This window comes from Melanotaenia boesemani, chromosome 17 (assembly GCF_017639745.1).
Source record: "Melanotaenia boesemani isolate fMelBoe1 chromosome 17, fMelBoe1.pri, whole genome shotgun sequence".
NCBI classification, from domain to species: Eukaryota; Metazoa; Chordata; class Actinopteri; order Atheriniformes; family Melanotaeniidae; genus Melanotaenia; species Melanotaenia boesemani.
In genome coordinates, this window is record NC_055698.1 from 21,372,926 (window position 1) to 21,392,476 (window position 19,551).

The window sequence follows — 19,551 nt, forward strand, 5'->3', positions numbered from 1 at the left end:
TCATAAATGGCAACAAAAATTTCCTGAATACAAATGTTTTGTCTTTATAGAAAATTTATTTTATATAAGTAAGAAATGATTTTGCCTTAAATTCCACACAAATCAATTCTTTTTAAGTTTATAATTTATTTATTAATCCCCTACTTGTTGAGTTTCTTATAAGTGTCAAATATATGAATCTTCTGAACATCTAGTATATTTGCGCTGTCTGTTGCTAGATGAGTAATATGCGCTGTAGTGGAAAATATAACTTTTGCCCACATATCTGTTTGAACATAAGTTCCCCTCCTTGTCTATATAGGGCTGCCCTTTCCCTCTGTGCTTTGTTTTGGTCCCTGGGATTCTTCTGCTGGAAGTGATCAAGGCTGACCACATGTTTAGCTCCTTCTTATACCCATAACTTAACCACATAGTGTAAAAACATTTATTATTAAGTAATCAATATCCCTCTCATTAATAGTCTATTGCTAATAGTGGTGCCACTCATTTTCATTATGTTGTAGTATACATTTTAGGTTTCATACAGCTGGACTAATTTGTCTTTATTGTAGTGTTGTGCCAGAAATATTTCATTAGGTTTTATTATTTGAGAAGGAGACGCCAGCCTCGCGGGTTTTTGTGTAATAATCTCAAGTGAAATACAAAACTTAACTCATCAAAGTCACAGATCTATTTTCAGATGTATAATTAGCTAACTTTTAATTGTTGTCAGTGGAGGTTTTTTCATGTTGGCTGCAGTTTTCTCTATTTCTCATGTCATGTCATTTCAATAAAAACTAAACTGGAGTGAAAGTAAAACTGCAGCTCTTGTGGTGGTAGCATCAATATACAAAAACTTTGGAGTAGTTGCAAGCCATCTCATAAAGAATGAGTGGAACCTTTCAAGAACAGCCTCTGATCTTATTTGAAGATTTGAGTGATGCTGCAGGCTGCTTGTCATAAGGGTAATACTCTCTGACTTGACCAAATATTCTGTGTGTAATGCTTTTACTTATGATCACAGTCATTTAAAGGAGATGGACCATTCTTTATCTTGATGTTGCACTGAAGACAATTTTCCCTTCAATCTTTTAAGGCAATACTTAAAGATTGTTTTTCACTATAGGGTGACATGGTGGTGCAGTGGATCGAAAATTAGGTCATTTGAACAAGAAGATGTCCTTTCTAGCGGACGTTTGAATGATCTTTCTATGCCCACAGGTTTTCTTTGGGTGTTCTGGCTACCTCCCGCAATCTGAAGACATGCATACAATGTTAGGGATGTTTTTCATTATACTTAGTTACAGACAGGTCATACATAATAATTATAATAAGAGAATAAATAAATCTTTATACGTGCCGGTTCATCATCATCACCACTCAAAATATGGTAGCCTAACTACTCTGACAGAATAGCTTTAGTGCACCTAAATTATTCCTTCATAAAATTCTTGTTTGACAGGGCCAGCTGTTCAAATGTTTCTTTTGATTTATCATTCATCTCTGTATTGCCATTGTTTAGGCAAGAATGAAAGTAGATGATAGTGAAATGCAAGTCTGTCAGCTATTAAAACAACTAGGAAATATCAAGAGCTGGGTCAGAATACTTTGTGGTCAGCTCTTGACAGATACATACTAGCATCAACTAGAAACATGCTGCCCCTATTATACTACACTAGGATGCTGTTTTCTTTGTACAAGTTGTATAAGTTTGCACTCAGTGCAGTTTTAAGTATTTACTCATTCAGCATTTAGAGTTTGTAAAATCAGCATCAATCCTGCAAAAAAAAAAAAAACATCCTAGCATGTTTGCAGTATCATATTTTTATTTGCCATGTTCTAAATTCATAATCAGGATCAGTCATTCAAATCACACATAATTCTAGTTCATACTAGTTGTAGTTGCTTATTTTATTTTCAACATGATTATATAATTTTTTTTTCACATTTGCACATGGAAAGTTGTTTATCGAAGTAGTTTTGAGGTTAATCAGCCTATTTTGATAAGACTGAAGACACTGTGTTCCAGCTGGTAGCTCCATGTGCAACCAGTAGGGGGAATCGACTCCTCGTGCTGGCGCCATCCCCTCTGCTCTCCACTCCTCTTCTCCTCTTCCCTGCGTTCTCCCAGGTTGTAGAAAAGCTGCAGCCCGCTGGTCTGTGTCTGGATCCCTCACTCGTACAGAGCTGCTTCAAGACCCTCCCACCGACTGGGCTGGGGAAGGAGGTGGCAGTCTGCTCTGCTTGCAGCGTCGGACGAGCCCCCTTTACCACCCTGTCAGTGTGGAGGAGAAGGAGAGAGAGAGGCTGAGTGATAAAGAAAGCGCACGCGAGAGAAGCAGGCTGCTTAGAGGAGTGAGAGAGCCGAGGAAGAATAAGGAACACATTTTACAAGAGCAGAAAGAAGGAGGATCGCAGGAGAGGGACTCCGTCTCCACTGGACATTCGGGACACAGTCACTGTCTTTTTTTTTTTTTTTTTTTTTTTTTTTTCTCTTCACTTGCCTACTAGCTGGAACTCAGTGGATTGACTAACCAACCAACCAGTGGATTAAAAAAATAATATATATATATATATTTATATATATATATATTTATAAGCTTGTGCCACATCAGTTAGAAACTGGAGTTATTTCTGTGTTATTGTCCTCTTGCTGGCTCCACCGCTACAGACTGAGATTGCTTTCTGTGTTTGTGCTGAGCTCTTGTGTTGTGATTCTTCTCCCCACACAAAGTGCATCTGTCGGCAGCCGGCACCGAGGATATCTCCCCTCTGTCAAGCAGGACGGCACGCAGCCATCGTCGAATCAGACGAGAGAGAGGAAGCGTGCATGTGTGTGTGTATGCAAGAGAGGGAAAGAGAGATAGCGAGGGGCAGTGAGAGAGAGTGAGATTAAAGCCCAGGCAAAAGACTGGAGTGAAACAGCTTAAATAGAAAAGTGGACCTATACGTCCTCTCCCGCTTTCCTTACCATTCCTTTCCTCCTCCTGTCCTCCTCCTCTTCCTCTCCCATTTTCAACATTCTTAGGACTGCTAGAGCTACTGCCACCTGCACCTCCTTGCGTGTTCTCTTTCCTCTTCCTCTACCTCACCCTCACTATCCAACAGCAGCCGCTAACAAACACGCCGCTCTTGGTTCTAGCACTTGTGGAAATATTTCCATTGATCCAGCAGCAAGTGACTGAGTGAGCACCTGTCTGATATTAAGTCTCTGGACCAGAGAGGCAGAGTTTTGGCAAAAGCTTCCTCATCAGAGGCAGACCTTCTCCCAGCCACTGTCCAGTCAGACCCTGCCTTCTTCCCAGAGGATCAGCTTGCGACACAGTGGTGCAGGCAGCGAAGACTGGAATTGCACAGCCCCTCCGTTGCCTCTGTCCATTGCTAGCTACTTGGCAGCTCCCGCCCCCGTGTCACCATTCCCTGCCTCAGTGCTAAGGATTCCAGCTACATGGGCAAGCGTTTGGAGCAGCAGCCAATGTACCCTCAGTACACCTACTACTACCCCCACTATCTCCAAACCAAGGTATGCTTTTACTTCTGCTCTTCTTTAATTCCTCAGACCTACTCATCTACTCCTACACTCTTGTCCTTTCTCCCTCCCACCCTTTCTCATCCTCAGCACCCCTCCCTCCTCCACTCATCCCTCACTGGAGATGGAATTTGGTGGCTAGCTGGCCTTGGCTTTGATGGTTTCAGATGGCAGGTGCCTCTTAAAGTTTGAATGTCTGTTGTAGAGTCTAAGTGTTGTGCATATCTGTCACTGAATCAATAAATGAAGATTAGGGATCTGGGGCTGCTGTTAGTCCACGCAAGTAGAGGGTAACTAGGAGCTGTCCAGTAACCTCCATCTAGCCTTTACATGTACACTGCTTAGTTCCATAGTTCCAAATGATGGCATTACATGCTGGACAACATGCAGTGAGAATGAAGTAAGGAATTTACTGATCAAAATTGTTTTCTTTTCTTTTCTTTTTGGTGCCGTCACACATTAAGCAAATTAACGGATGAGGATCCAAATTTAATTTTGTAATGAAATATTTGCAAGCTAAATGTGGGCCATTGTTTAAAAGCTTGATTGCCACTTTCCTAAAAGAACTGATTAAATTATGACATTGCTAATTCACAGATGTCTTCTTGAAGCCCAGGTTTTGAATCCTTCTTTTTTTTTTTCACTTTGTTGACGTTTTTGTTTCTGACACAAAGCAGGCATGGGGTAGGCTGCCCGTGTTTGTTTTAGCTGTAGTATGCATCAGTGATTCTGGAATGAAAGCCCAGGCCTGGGTCCCGATGGCTGCCAGGACACTGACTGGACGCACTACCCAGACATCATCTAGGGATTAAAATGGAAGCCTTTGGGGGATTACTTGTTTTGTTTTTTGGTTTTTGTTTTTTTTCTACCACAAAGTGTAACACTAACTTCTGTCCTTTTTGTGACATGGTGATGCACAGCATAGCGGAACATTGCGCAGGTGTCAACAAACATTGTGAAATACTTAGGTCTAATTTAACATTATAACTTGACTGTTTAAAATTTCCAATTATGTATCCAAAGTAATGAACACTGTAGGGTTTAATACTACGAGTAATACTTTCCGGAGCAGTCCTCAGCTCCTCAGAGTCAGCTTTTGATTTCAGCACAGATCTTAGCCTTGATGCTCTATGATTACATACAATTATTGTTTTATGTCCTAAATTTATTTCTCAAAAAGAATCTTTATTAATTATTTTCAGATTTGCTCAGCTAGATGGAAAAAACAGTTTAATCGTGTCAATTTTGTCCTGTTTATAACAAGTAATAACTGAAAATGGTGATGTTTTCATCTTTGTCCATGTGAACCATCCCACCTCCAGCTGGGAGGACCTGACTGCAGCCCCACCTGGCAGTCCACTAGCTTTCCCCCTGATTTATAGTTTAATACATTTGTACGGCTGCCATATGGCTTCCCTCTCCCTCCCACCTCTCCTCCTCTACTCCTTCCATCACCCCCTGCTCCCTCCCTCCCCCTTCTCATATCTCAGAGTTGCTCATCTCAGGGGCCTCTCAATCAAGGCATGCCTCTCCATTCTCCCATGCCCTCCCTCCATTTTTTTTCTTTTTCTTTCCCCCTTCTTCTTGGCTCCACATACTTTCTGCGTCCCAGCTCTGTTGCAAAAGAACCCCCCCCCCCCCCCCCCAAACACACACACACACACACACACACACACACACACCCCTGCCTCATCCCAACCTGCCACCCTCCTCCTTTGCCCATGCTGCAGTTCACTTCCAAGGTCAGCACAGATCTGATCTTGCCACTGTCAGCATTTGATGTATCCTTGAGCGAGTCACTAGGGTCCTGTGTCATGCAAACCAGACCCAAAGTGGGGTATGTAGGGCAAGAAAAGCATGCATTCTGTTTATAGATTGGTGGCCAGCATTCGTATTCATTTTTGTGGTTAGATCGTGTTGCCAGTTGCCTTGTAGGTTAATGTGACAGTGCTGCAGACAGGGTCAATAGGAGAAAGGGAGGCTGGGAGAGAGGCCAGAGTGTTGGACAATGTGGCCAAGAGGGCTGTAGAGAGCTATGTCACACTCTCATTAATGATCATTGATAGCTCGATTACAGGGAGGGGAGAAGGGCCTTGGCTGGCAGGTTCACACCACTTGAAAAAAATCATGCGGCTGTTGCTTTGGCCTAGATTTTGCACACAAAAACACACAAATGCACTGAAAGGTTCCCATTTCTGGACACATACGTTCTAAAGTCACACAGGTCTTTCCATGCATAGTCATTGCTGCATTATCGATGTATGGCCTCGGGGTCTCAAGGGACATTTATATGAGGGGGGGTATAAATATCATGTTAGAATAGGAAGTGGAGAGTGGGGTGTAACTCATGTGGCAGGTCTACCTTTTTCTTTCCTCTTTTAGGCTAATTTTTTAAATCTATACACAGAAACCTAATCATGTTTGCCTGCAATTAATGACATTATTCTAAAGTAAATGTCTTTATTAGGCTGACACAAAAAACTGTACATCTCCTCAAGTTGGGCTCCAATTTTTCCTCTCTTTGAATTACATCTTAATGTGATATATGTCCAGCATATGCCGGGCAGCCCAGATTAGAATGTGAAAGTCAGAGAATGAGATGAAACAATAACATTTGGCTTTCTATTGATTAGTGCAGTGGGGCGTAGCATGTGCTTCTCTTTAGCTGAATTATTGATTCCTGGAGAAGGATTTGTGTGTCTGTGTGTGTGTGTGGCTTTTATATGAGGTTATGGCTGCGGGGAGCTGGCAGGATGTTGCTTTGATGAAAGAATCCTTTAAAGGCCCTATTTCTGTCTATCCCCCAAATGATCAGTCTGTTGAGTCATTTGCCAAAATTCAGCCTTTATTCAGCCTGTGTCTTTCATTGTGAGCATGATGGCTAGTGCTGTTCACAGCTTGCTGTGCATTCAAATTTAATGATAGATAATAGATGTACATCCTAAATGAGAATATAACAATAAATTGCCTCATTCAGGTCCCAGCCTTGCACCTCCTCTCACCCAGAACAATAAAAACACACAGATTAATTATTTTTGTTTAATGATGTTTAGTGGAGAATATTATTTTCAATTGAATGTTTGTTTGTGCGTCATAGAATGTCTTGCATCTCATTTTCACTCATGACCGGGGTTTTCAGTTCTCTGTTTCATTATTAAGCACACAACTCTCAGAGGGAACATTCACATTGCTGATAATTTGCCTTGAATACCTGCTGGAAATTTCCCCCTCTTGTGCTATTCAGTTAGCTTTAATGTTGTTGAACTGTATAACTGACACTGCTGTAACCTTGTACTGATACACCACTGCTAGGCTAGGTCATTACACACCTAATGTCAGCAGTCAAAGGTACAAACAAACAACGCACAGACACACAAGGACGCACATATGCACTGTTCTGTAGCCGTGTTGTGGGAGCGAGCAGGTTGTGCTACCGTCAGACCCGAAGCTGAGAAGGCAGATTGAGGTAGATTTAGCAGCAGCCAATGTCCCTGGCCTTAAGTAAACACCAGTCAATGGAGCCCTTTGAGAGGATCTGTACCCGTCTCTGCCTCTGCCATAGGCAACATTTATATGTCTGATTCTTTATAGATGATGGAGGCTATGAAGGGAAGGGTTGACTATGTGTGAGAAAGAAAGACTGAGCCGAGGGTGGATGTTATGGGAAGGCAGGGAGGGAAGGGCAAGTTAAAAGCAAGGAAAAGGGTTTGGTTACATTACACGAGTTGATCCATTGTGCTGCAGAAATAACAACAGAGCCATCTAAATCCTCCCTTAATGCCTCGTTGGAGAAAAAAATCATGCATAGAAACAAAAAAGGAAGGCAGATGTACAGTACGCAGACGGCAACAAACTCAAATAAAGACAAAAAAGACCCTAATACTAAAGGGTTTTGTTAAATTGGTTATTTGTGGCACAAACTGAGATAGTAGAGCTAGTAGCTTAGCTTCATTTGTTTTTTCTGATGTGACTGTGCTTTGAAGAGTTTGTCAGGCTCTTTGTCAGATGGAAAAGTCGAACTTTAAACTGCATCTATAAAAGCCCAGCCCTGTTAAGGTCTGGGACAATGTGTTTTTATTATTACTAGTAATACATCTCATATCCCCTCTTGTAATTCTTGATATGTGTTTCACAGCTGACTGCACAAAACAAAATCCTCTCCCTGTCTTGCTGTAAATGAGTCCATCACAAGTTCTCTCGGAGCTCACATAAATTAGCAGAATTATATTAAAGAGCTCTGGCTTGCTTTTTGTTTTTATTTTTTGGTTTCTAAGTTTTTAATCTCATTAAGTTGGAAAGTATTTTTTGATAATTAGTAATCTCTTGTACATATCTGACTTAGACTTTATCCGTCTGTCACATGTCTACATGTCAGTAAGGGAAGCAGACAACTCCATCTGAGCTCTGGCTTTTGTCTGGATGTACAAACATGCACACACACAGACACACACTCCAGTTGGGAGTGCTCTTAACCCTTCTCATTTATCAACTGACAGCACAGCCCTATCTCCACACCCATACATAAAGGTTGTGTTTGAATTACTGCTTCTCATGGCTTCTCATACAGTACACCACCACAGAGCCTGGTGCTAAGACCCAGCCTTCTACATGCTGACACACACATCTCGTTAGAGCTGCTTTACCAGAGTGCTCTCTGGAAATTGCTTTTCATTTTGTTAGAAGAACAACAGAAAAAAAAAACACACAAAGGAGGGTAAAATTATTTTTATGTTCTATTATTTTAGAGTGCATTGAGAATTTTAGGAGCTCCAGTTATATACGTGTGCTGCAGCACAACATTGATGATTTGAATATGAAAATCAGTTCAGTGAAGACGTTTTTACCTAATATAGTTGTGAGATGTGAATAAAAACACCCAAGAGTGTGTGCCGGGTAAATGGTCTCATACTTAGAGCGAAGGTCTCAAAACCAGGTCACATATTTCTTTTCCTCAATAGGTTTGTGTAATTTTGAAGAGTCCTTGAGCAAGTCACAGAATAAAGTGCCTGCACACAAACTGGAGGTTGCTGAAGGAAAAAAAAACTGACAAACATCCAAGATAAATGTCTAAAGTATAAAATGATGTGCTTGGTGGTGGAGTTCTTGCCCTAGGGAATTCTGCCTGTGAACTCACCTTCCCTGACCATCTGGAGATAACCGGCTACTTTAGTCTGCACTGTAAGTCGAAGGAACTCCTACCTGTGTGGTGAATTGTGGCATTTGGGGGTGAGGACAGAGCTGTAAATTGTCTTTTTCAGCTGGAAAACCTGAGTTAAGACACTGAATCCCCTGCTAGCTTTTGAAGGCTCAGTCGTTAAAAAAGAAGTGGCAGATTGTGCAAAAAAATAAATAAAAAAAGAAGAGAGACAAGCCTCTCTGTTCATTATGATATCAAATTAATTGCCTAACTGAACCTGCAACCATAGGTGGCTGGAAAAATTTGTGCATATTGAACACAGCTTGAATTCTCTAAAACATTTTTCACTCCATCAGGATTATTTGTCTCAGAATGTGATGTTCTTCCCTGGGCTTTCTTTGTTTTCAGAGAACAGAGAGAAAGAGTCATGCAGAGACAACATGAAGTGAAACAGAGAGAGACAGAAAAGATGTTGCTTCAGATTAGAGCCAGATGAAAGGAGACATATGATGTGCCCTTCAAACCTACCAGTGCAGCAGGACTCTGCAAACACACCTGCCTTTTTTTCCTCCTCCTTATTTTTACTAGCATTTCTTTCTGTAACATAGCATCTGCCTGGAGCTGTCTAGTCTGGCCCACTGTTTCACCCTCCTGCCTCACTGGCAAGGGGCTTGCCTTGTGTTTTCACGCTCTATTTTCTATCTGCCCCTTTGCCTTTCAGGATGGTGGGGTATAGTTAAAAACTATTGTCTATTTCATCTTTGTTTATGCATCCCCCCCCTAATTTTTGCTCAAATCACCCTTTTGCTCCCCCAACACTTGCCTTCATCTTTTCGATTCTCTTTCATCTTGTCCCCTTTTATAATTACTGTTATAATTTCCCATCCTCCATTGCTTTTGCATGCCTCTTACTCTATTTCCGGGAGCCCCTGCTGTCTGTTCAGCCTGGTGTTCTGCCATCTGTGCAGTGTGGCGTAAGTGGCTGGAGAAACACCTCCTGTGTTGACCCTCTTAATTTATACAACTCACATTAATATACAGAGGAACATGTAAGGAATAATGAAAGTCAAATACACTTACAAACTTTTTCTTAGTTAAAGTTCTTGTAATTGCTTAGAAAGTTTTGTTAAAAACTAAAATTAAACTGAGTATCTTTAGTCTGGAATCATTGTTTAAATTTCAGCTGGCTTTTGCCTGATTAGAGGGGAATCTTTGAGGAATGTGGTTCAATAATTTTGGTTTTATGTTGGGCCCTGAAGAGGCTGTTTAGCACAAAACACCTCCTGTATTATCTGAGAAACTGCAGAACAATTCTGAAAGTTGAGTCGATTTCCGTTTGTTAATATTTGTTTGCATTGCACATTTACCCCAGCTTTAATATTTCACAGAGTTGTTTGATCTAGCTGTAAGATCATGTCAGAAATCCTTGTTCTGGCCCCAAATGGTGGAGCCTAAATAAGTCAGTAGAAAGCAAAATGGGCAGATGAAGAGCTGGATCAGGACAACAGAGCAAGCCAAGGCTGCGGGATGCAAGAGAAAGATGATGGAAGGAGAGAAAATGCACCTTGTGAGAGACAGACAAGCAGAGAGGCAGTGAAGGACTTTTGTTGCTATTGTGTAACTGAAGCTCTCTGTTTCTGCTGAGTCTGCTTCCCTACCTTCAGTTGTTCATATGAAGATTACTCAGGTTGCTGGTGTAAGCAGTGGAAAGGTAAGAGGAGGTTGGGCTGGAAGCTTGGCATGGTAGCATTCACTGAGTCAGACTCCGCCAGGGTAATTGCTCCTACATTTTTAATGAGTGGCTGCTGCGCCCACTTTGAGGAGCAGTGCACTAGAGGATCACTGCATGGCTCCGGGTGCAGCAGAGCAGTCTGTCCACTTTTCTAAATGAGGGCCCCAGATCACAAGATCAGATCAAAATATTGAAATAAGGATCTTTTAAAATCATCTATTAAGTGACTGGAAAAGATGTGCGCTAAAAGAAAACACTGTTTTAGTTTCTCTGTATTTCCTACAAGCAGTCTAAGAATGTCATCATGGTCTGTCTATATCTAACAAGCTTCAGTCAGTAAACAGACAGAAAGAGCACAGTGGGTTGGTGATTGTTAGTATTGAGCAATAACTCAATCGTGTTGCAGATATTAGAAGTTTTTTTTTGTTGTTTCCTACTGCTTTAGCAACAGGAGTAACTTTTAGTCTGGTTTTAAAATTATTCATTACAATGCACAGCATTTACAAAAACATGGAAATCCTTTTATAAATTATTCTAGTTTTGCAACATAGTAACAATATGTAAAACAATACATATGTAACAATGAAGGGCAAATAATTAGCTAGATAAATAAATAGAAATATCCCAGTAATATAAAATTACTCACAATACAATAATACCCTAAAAAGGATTTAATAGTAAGGAACACACCGTGTGCAGAGCTTAACAGAAAGCAGAAGTTGAGCTATTAGAGCAGAAATCACCATGACAAAACTTATCTTAAGGCACATGTGTTGTTGTGTTTGAGCACATATGAAATAGATTATTAAATAACATGTGTTGTTAGGTTCCTGGATTTTTAGGATGTCTTATTCCTGCTGCTAACAATAAAAATTATAACGGAGACCTCACATTGTACTAATTTTGTTTCAGTTTCATGTTTTTGAAAACCAGCCTGTTAGTGGTACAACACATCTTCTATTAATTTTACTCTTGAATAATTTGAAAATGATCCAACTTTCTTATTTCTTCAGAAATCCAGAGATTTCTGGGCTGGGTGGAGCTGAGCCTTCAGTGTTTCCAGATCCTAACAACAACCATGGTCATACCTAAACAGACCTAAATGTCTCTTCATACAGCAGGAGGTCCTTGTCAACCCTCTCTTAGAAATTCATTAGCTAATTGCCAGAAGGAGTAGAGTAGTGAATTTGTTATGGCGATCGCATGAAGCCCTTGTGTGCGTGAAGTGCAGTTGTCCCATGCTGATCCCGATCACACAGACAGTTTTGTCATATGGTTTTAACTAAGCGCTGGGTTTTATTCCTAGTCTGTGGTCTGCCTCATAACCAGACATATGTTATGGTAAACTGAGAAGAATTCATAACCACAACTGTCTACTCTGTAGGCAATAATGTGTATTTCATTAAAGTGTTTTCAGGAAAGTCTTGAATAAAGGGAATGTGATTTTTTTCCTCCCATCAAAGTTAGTGTGGGAACGCCACCTACAGAGAGAAGCACAGCAGGTGGAAATATTAATGATATCATTTCTCACAGTGGTCTTTCATTTATCTAATGATGTCGCAGTCTGACCAAGAAAGAAATACCTTGCCTGGTCATATCTCACTTTAAAGAATTTTCTCCATTGCGGCCAAACAAACCTGTGATTGTTGTTGTCACTCAGACATTCAGATACGAAGCAACTAGAGGACACCTCAGACGACAGACATGCAAATGGTAGTGTAGCCTTACTGCTGTGATTACAGTAGGAGGCCTCGGCCGCCCCCTCTGCTCGGCGCACATACAGGCTCCCTGCAACATTTACTCTACACAGCTGCATTAGTAGTGGCAGGCTCAATGAAAATACCGTGTCATGCATGGTTTGAAAAATGGCTCCGGAAAAAGCCAATTCTGCCATGAATGAGGATAAGCAAATAGGCATGAGGGCTTGAATGGCTGCCAGTCCTGTCAGATTCCCTCCTCTCACCCAGCCACAATGAGCTCCTATACAAATAAGAATACGTGCACCAATTTAGCGCAGCAGATGAACCTTGTGAAGCCTTGTCGAGCAAGTGGGGGATTACTAAGCGCAAACATTCCTTTCTCCCGGCTTTATTTGAGTTAAATGACTCAAGCCACCCTCTTAGATTTTGCCTGAATGGTCTCTTTGGCAGACCCTTCCACTGCTTCAGCTGCCTCTGAGGCCACAACATGTGCACATTATTCAGCGTATGGAAAAACACTGACTTGGACAGGTAGGCGGCATGAATTAGATTGCAAGGACACTGATGTAGAGAGCAAACCTGGCTAGTAGAGTCACAAACCAGGATGACTGGAAAAAACAAAATAAAAAAAATAAAAACAAAAAAATCGAAGAAAAAGCCCTTGGCATGATAAGAGTCCAAGAGGAGGAGAGATTATTATTCTTCGCTGATAATTAGTAGCACATAAACAGCTATTGGCAACAGAATTAAAAAGTGCCATTATGGTATGTGATCTCCTTACAAGTTAGTGGTTTCTTCCTTTTCAGTAGTTAATCATGGACACCCTCTGTGCACAGATTGAGCAGATTGGGGTTGAGTTTGGTCTTCTTTCTTTCTCCTTTCCCCTCAAATTTCAAGGATCGGCTTCATTTTACAGGTGGGGGTGTTTGTGAGTTATGAAATGCAAACAGGCATCAATGCACTTCTATACATTGCAGACAAATTTTTTTTTTCTATGTTAAAATACGCTAAACATTACTCGTAATGGTTAAAAAATGCATTTTTGTATTTTTCTGTTGATGAATACTGATGTTTTCATCTTTCTTTATTTTCTTGTCCTTGGGCACTTACGAAAATGTTAGAAAACAGCGGCTTTGAAAAACAGTTAGTCACTAATTCCCTGTCTGCTTTCTCTCTCTCATTAGCTGTATTGAGTACCCTGTGGAAGACTTGTATCCATTATTTATCTCTAGCCCCAAAAAACAACAGCTGCATGCTTGTGTAACTGCCATATGTTATGCTTCTTCCAACATATTGGAAGGAATCAGAGTCTATAGGGAGCTTTATATCAACCCATAGAGATCTGTTTATACTGAAGACATTCTGCACTTTAATTGTTTCTTAAAAGTTTCTCTTTTTTTAAACCACCACCAACAGAAGCTTCAGCCAACAGTGAAGTGACGTGTGTTAGGCAATTAACCACAGTGCCACCTTGCTGGGTATTCCTGGATGCTCCAGCATCACTTGGAGCCATCATAAGGAGAGAAGAGGGTCACATTAGGATTGAGCCGATAAAGCAATAAACCCTTGTAGGAGCTGCAGTCGGCGCCATAGAGAGCAGATTCTGTATCCTCAGCACTTTGAGCCTGCAATTAATCACTGAGCTGGCATTAGCCTGCCTTCTTTTGAACGTTGGATAAACACAACGGCAACGTTGAGCCAATGTTCTCCTCTGAAGACTCTGGGTAATTGTGAAGACAACTGTTGACACTTGTCTCTCTAAAAACTGTTTAGGGACTCTGTGGCCCAGTTATGTAGACAGTAGAACACAGGGTAATATGCCGATTTGTTTAGTCATGGCTAGCAGCTTAACAGCCATGAGAGCTACGCCAGACTGCCCCTCTTCAACCAGGCCACAGTGTAGCACTCACAGCAATATTAACTAGTCTGTTGCAGCTGTTTAACCCTTGTGTGTGTTTGGCATTGCACATTTGTCTGTCAGTGTGACTTCACAGTAGTTGCCACAGTGATCTGATACACAGGAACCCTCTCAGCCTTTTGAGGCTTTGTCAAGAGGACTGCAGGCAGTATGTGCTTTATTGTTACTATAGTGATAGTTGTCAATAGTGTGTGCTCACCTTGCTCGGTTTTGACTGCAGTAAGTCAGGCAAGATTACAAAAGGGTACAATAAACTTTAAAGTAATATTTTTGGGGGATTTGATTTGAAGTTTGTACAATTCTGAGAATTATAAAGATAATTATTGGTTTATCTTATTGTAATAATAACAAATATTGTAAAGAAATGTAAATCTAATCTATAGTGAATATAGATTAAGTCAGAATTTTGAATAGAAGTTCGCACAGATTACCTGTTTCCAGTTTGCGCTGTTGTGTCAATAGCACTATCCATAGCTCTTAAGGACCTTTTCGTTTGCATTGCCTTTAATTACTGCATGCTTAATAGTGCTAAACTTTGCATCGAGGAGCAATTTGCAGATTCCACCCCATTTTGTGTTCAGCAGACACAAGCAAAGTCACTGAAAATTAAACCCAACAGCAACAAGCTGGTTTCAGGTTCAATTTAAGTAAACAAATCACAATGAATTTACAAAATATTGTCATGCGTTCGTAAAGTTTTTTGTTGGATATTTACCAGACAGTTTCTGTTAAAACCTCCCGTTTTGCAAATCAATCTATGAAACTTTGTGTTGCACTTTTCATAAAACAATTACTGTAACAAAAAGACTAGAGTTTAAATGTTTTTCATTTAAAACAATCAAATGAAAAATAATAAAAATCATCTTAACACATCTAACTGAAGCTCAAAGACACGAAATGTTGGTATTATAAACAAAACTTAATATAAGGGACATAAGAGCTGAGCAAATGCATTCATATTTAGATCTTAAAGTACTATGATTATTTACATATTTATGTCAATTTAGTCCACTCCATGTAAAAATTGTGCAGTGCTGTCCCACCGTTATGTTCACCAAATTTAGTGCTGATGCAGGGAAATCCTCAGTAGCCATTATTTTTTTTAATACCATATAAATTAGCAAAAAGTCCTCCATTGTTGGCTTTTATGTTCCAAATGGCTAGCCAGTAAAACATGTTAAGCAGGACTTATGGTCAAAATTTAAAGGTTTTATATAAAACCCCAAAACTACCCTGGTCTTTGCACTACAGCAGCATCATCTCATTCCAAAACAAACTAAACTGAACCTGGTGTATACATTGCAGGTAAATTGTGAAGTTTGCTTGTGTAGTTTGATTTTACAACCTCCTTGAGTTGAACTGGGTACAAAGAAGCACAGAGCTGTGGCACTACAGTGGTTGTGCTTTCTAGTGATACGGTAGCATCATAAAACCAATATACCCTCATCTATCAAATAGTTGGTTTCTGCTGTACTAGGGTTTAAGTTATTGTACATTTAACTTGAAAAAAATCTTAGATATTTTTAATCAAGCTACATGTTTCTGGTTCATCCCAATTCCAGGTAATTTAAGGTGTAATAAAAGTGCTGCATGACATCATCTTTAGCCTCACAGATGATGTCGCCAGTTCAGATGACGCCTGTTATGGCAGCCAGATGCGTTCATAATAATAAAACAGCACATACTCACCAACTGTTGTTATCAGGGCCATTAATCATTATAACTTTCATTCTAAAGGGATCCATCTCTATAGTTTAATATAACTTTATTTAAACCTACATTGCTTTGATGAGGGATTAAAAGGATGCAAATTAAATTACCCTAACCACAACAACATACGTACTGGCCCATGTTATCAGGTGCATGCATAACAAGCCTGAGAGAAAGCATCAGAGGAGTGGACGTTTAGTGCTGAGGAGGGAGGTGGGCGAGCAGTATGTGAGGAAGGGTGGGAGTCCTGTTGGGTTCACCGAGTTCACTGGAGGGGACTGACACACAGCTCACCCTCCCATAGTGTCTCTCTTTCTCTCTCGACCATGGTTGATGTGAATAATTTATCTCCTATAATTTATCTCTCTACCTCTCCATCTCATACACACAAACACACTTGCTCACACATACATGCAGTAATGTCCATTTTCACACAAACACACACAAACACACACAAACACACACACACACACACACACACACACACACACACACACACACACACACACACACACACACACACACACACACACACACTCACACACACAGGATCCTGGGTAGTGCAGAGTGAACAAGCTGGAATCTGCACACAGGGAAACCTGATCAGTCTTCACTGCGCCAAACACATGAGGTCACCCTAACTGACTGATCCCGCCTGCCAGCCAACCCCCCCCCACCCACACCCCCACCCCACCCCAGTGCAGTCACATTAAAACCAAATATTTCAGAGAAACCATCTGAGGGACTTAGGAGGTTAGGGCTTATGCATCTCTCTAAAAGTAAAGGAAATGTTTTATATACCCTCAAGGCTCAGAAAGATTTTTATAAATGGTAATTTAATCATTACAGAATATGTTTTTATAGTTTTGCCATCAGTAATTGTACTATATAAATGAATGCTGAAATGTGGGAGCACAGACTTTTCTCTGATTATATGGATGGCTCTGTTTGCTGCCACCACGTTTACATTGATAAGATTAAATGTTTTATAAATAACAAATACACTGACTAAAACTGTGAACTTGAATTCTGAAACATCATGCATTAACACCATAATGTTTGCAAGTTATTAATGCAAAAAGCACCTTATCACCATTTATTATTAGGATATTGTAGGAAAAAACTGAAACCATATTGTTCTTTGACCTTATTATCATTTCATGAATTACTTATGCCTTAAAAGTCTTCGCACAAAGAACCAGCAGTATACTGAAGTTAGTTCTGTCATCTTGTGTGAAAAACAACACACCTTACAATCTCTTAAAGTTGAGTGCTGCAAAAATCTTAAAATGGAAAATGTGTTTCAATTGTAAGCTCCAGAGACTTGTCTTTTATCCCAAGCAGCCCTTTGAAATACACTCCCAAACCCATACATTTCTGTCAACTCAAAGCACCGGTCACAAAAGAGCCCTAAACATGTGTTCTTTAGATCCCGGCTCCTGTTCTTTGAATGTTGGTGTCCATGTTGTCTGCTGGTGTGACCAGTCAGTCTGACACATGTACAGTATGCTGTATACACATAGACCCACTCACACCAGCACACAGTCTTTCCTCAGCACACTTCTACACAACTGTGTAGAAGTGCCTTGCCTTGCCTGTGTACACACTTTCACAATCCTTCCACCCCCACGACACAACCGCCACCCTTCGCTCCCACGCATCTCATGTTCTCTCCATATTATGTTAAAATGGACATGCATAATTGCGCTGGCAAGGTTTCTTGTTTTTTTTGGCGATCACCAACAGCCCCCATGATGTCTCCAACGGAGGTGATCGTTGCTGCAGGAACCACAAATCAAATCCCAGCACACACAAATACGCCATTTCCGTGAGGTCCTATTGTCAAGTTTAAATACTCTGGTTTTCAGTAATTATAAAATGAATGCACTTCTTCAGATATCATTAAAATGGAGATTAAAGTAAATACTGAGATTATAGTTGCTGTAAAGTCTAAAATTGTTTATACAGAGTTTTATTGTTGGGATTTGGAGTGAAAGTATTTCCCCTCTGACACAGACTGATGGGTAAAATGGGGTGAAATGAAGCCTAGGGAGACATCTGATCGTGTGAGACGACTTCACGTGGACAAATATAAGTAACTACATATACTGAAATTTTGTAATGTCATTACAGCTGCCTGTATGAGAAGATTGCAGTAGCACTAACATTTAGCATCCACTTAAAAAAAAACCCACTCACAAACTAAATGTCCATTTTTTTTTTTTTTTAAGCATGATTTTCTTTTCTTTTTGGGGATAAAAATGCTGTTTTCAATGTTTTGTGTGCTCAGCTACCCTGAATAACCTTCCCTCCACAACTCAGTTAGAGGCTGGATCAAGTTTTAAATAAAGCTGTGGCTTGTGGCAGCGAGCTGAATCTATATGCTTTGTATATGCTAGCCAGGCACAGCCTGTGCCAAACAAGCTCTTTTGTGATCATGTTTCCAAACACCGAGCAGTCTGGAAACTTAACATAAGATACTGGGTCGAGAAGTTTTAGCTGGAAGCTTGACCCAAAATAGTGGGGGAATGCAGCAGCTGTTAGTGTCGGGGTTTTGCTTGTATTTATTTTTTAATCAGAATATGTTAGAATTAATAAACTCAAATAAATGAAATGCTTCCCAGCATCTTCGGTTTCATTGTGGACAGTGTGAACATCATTTTTCATTGAGTTTTGGTCATTTGATATTATTCTCTCTGAAGACTTTGTTGCAAATTCACATTTGTGTGCAATCTTTTCCCTCACAACTAGTTTATCAAACAGGTTGTTCTGTGTGAGTGTGTGTAGTTCCCCTTTTTGTTCTCTTTTCCTGTGTTTCCTCTCTCTCTTTAGCAGCTCAGGTTTATTTTGTGGGTTAGCGAGGGTGAGTTAATGGAGAACGTCAAACCAGCATGTAGCGCTGCCTTGGCTCTGACCCGTGCAGATTGTGAAGTGACCTCAGTGGTGCTGCCCTAAGCCTGCATTTGGAATCCAATCTCCTCACAGGGATATGGTGCATGTTTTAGCAGTCCGGTTTGATAACTTTGCCCGCCCCCCCGCCTCCCCCAAAGTGTCTATCATTCCTCTAATAAAACCCGCTTTGTTTTCACCTGTGATGACCCGGGTTAGGGGGGTTTTATGGCTCACAGGTGGCAATAGAACATTTGTTTAATCACATCAGACTCTTCCTGCTCTCTGCTATTTGACTGGATGGAAACAGAAAAAGATGGAAAGCAGCTTTGCTCTGTTCTTAGAAAAGGAAAGAAGTTTCAGTGAAATGAAACTTATTGTCTGCAACAGAAGACAAAAAACCATCCATGCCAACAAGTTGGATTTTATTTGATTAATTTTAGGGGTTAACGTTGTGGCTGCTAATCACTTGGCACTGCACTGAATCACAGAATTACACTTCAATTAATAAGACTTACAGCCCTGTTGAAGGGTGGCTTTATCATCTTGTGCACCTCACTTGTGTTTTCAAATGACATTTGCTCCTGTTTCAATTATAAGTCAAGGAGGAAGAAGTTGATGACTACAGAAGTGAAATTGTTAAGACATTTTGAGGGGAAACTGATATCACAAGGGCCTGATGGTCAAATTGTTTAATGAGTCATCCAAAGGAGTGTTTTTCTGTGCCTGTTTCATTTCTTTCTTCCTTCAGGCCTTTGCCTGTTCTCTGTGCTGGTTGTTTTTTGAAATATACCAGCTCAGACACAGCTATACCACCTCACACTGAGATACATTAATGCCATTTTAAGCATGGCACAGGATGAGGCGGCTCCCCTGTAATTCAATAAAAGTAAACTCTGGAAAGCGCTGCAAGAGCAAGGCATGACAAGGCTGAAGTCTCTTAAAAGAGCTTGGCGA

At 40.5% G+C, this 19,551-nt stretch overlaps 1 protein-coding gene and 1 long non-coding RNA gene across 6 annotated transcripts in view; one reads left to right on the top strand and one right to left on the bottom strand.

Moving 5' to 3' along the window:
* The window catches only part of rbms3 (RNA binding motif, single stranded interacting protein), a 306,045-nt gene that overhangs the window by 95,539 nt on the left and 190,955 nt on the right, over positions 1–19,551 (top strand). Inside the window, exon 1 of one of the 5 annotated variants that reach the window (XM_042011494.1) lies at positions 2,631–3,502. The exons of the other annotated variants lie outside the window; for them this stretch is intronic. Coding sequence (XP_041867428.1) covers positions 3,428–3,502 — 75 coding nt within the window. The 5' untranslated portion in view covers positions 2,631–3,427. Of the gene's footprint in view, positions 1–2,630; positions 3,503–19,551 lie in introns of those variants that run through there. 5 annotated transcript variants of the gene reach the window in all.
* LOC121656475 lies at positions 1,927–3,077 on the bottom strand. The gene is made up of 2 exons (XR_006013399.1): positions 2,951–3,077; positions 1,927–2,254 (listed from the first exon to the last, which is right to left on the bottom strand). It is a non-coding gene; the product is annotated as an uncharacterized LOC121656475 (long non-coding RNA).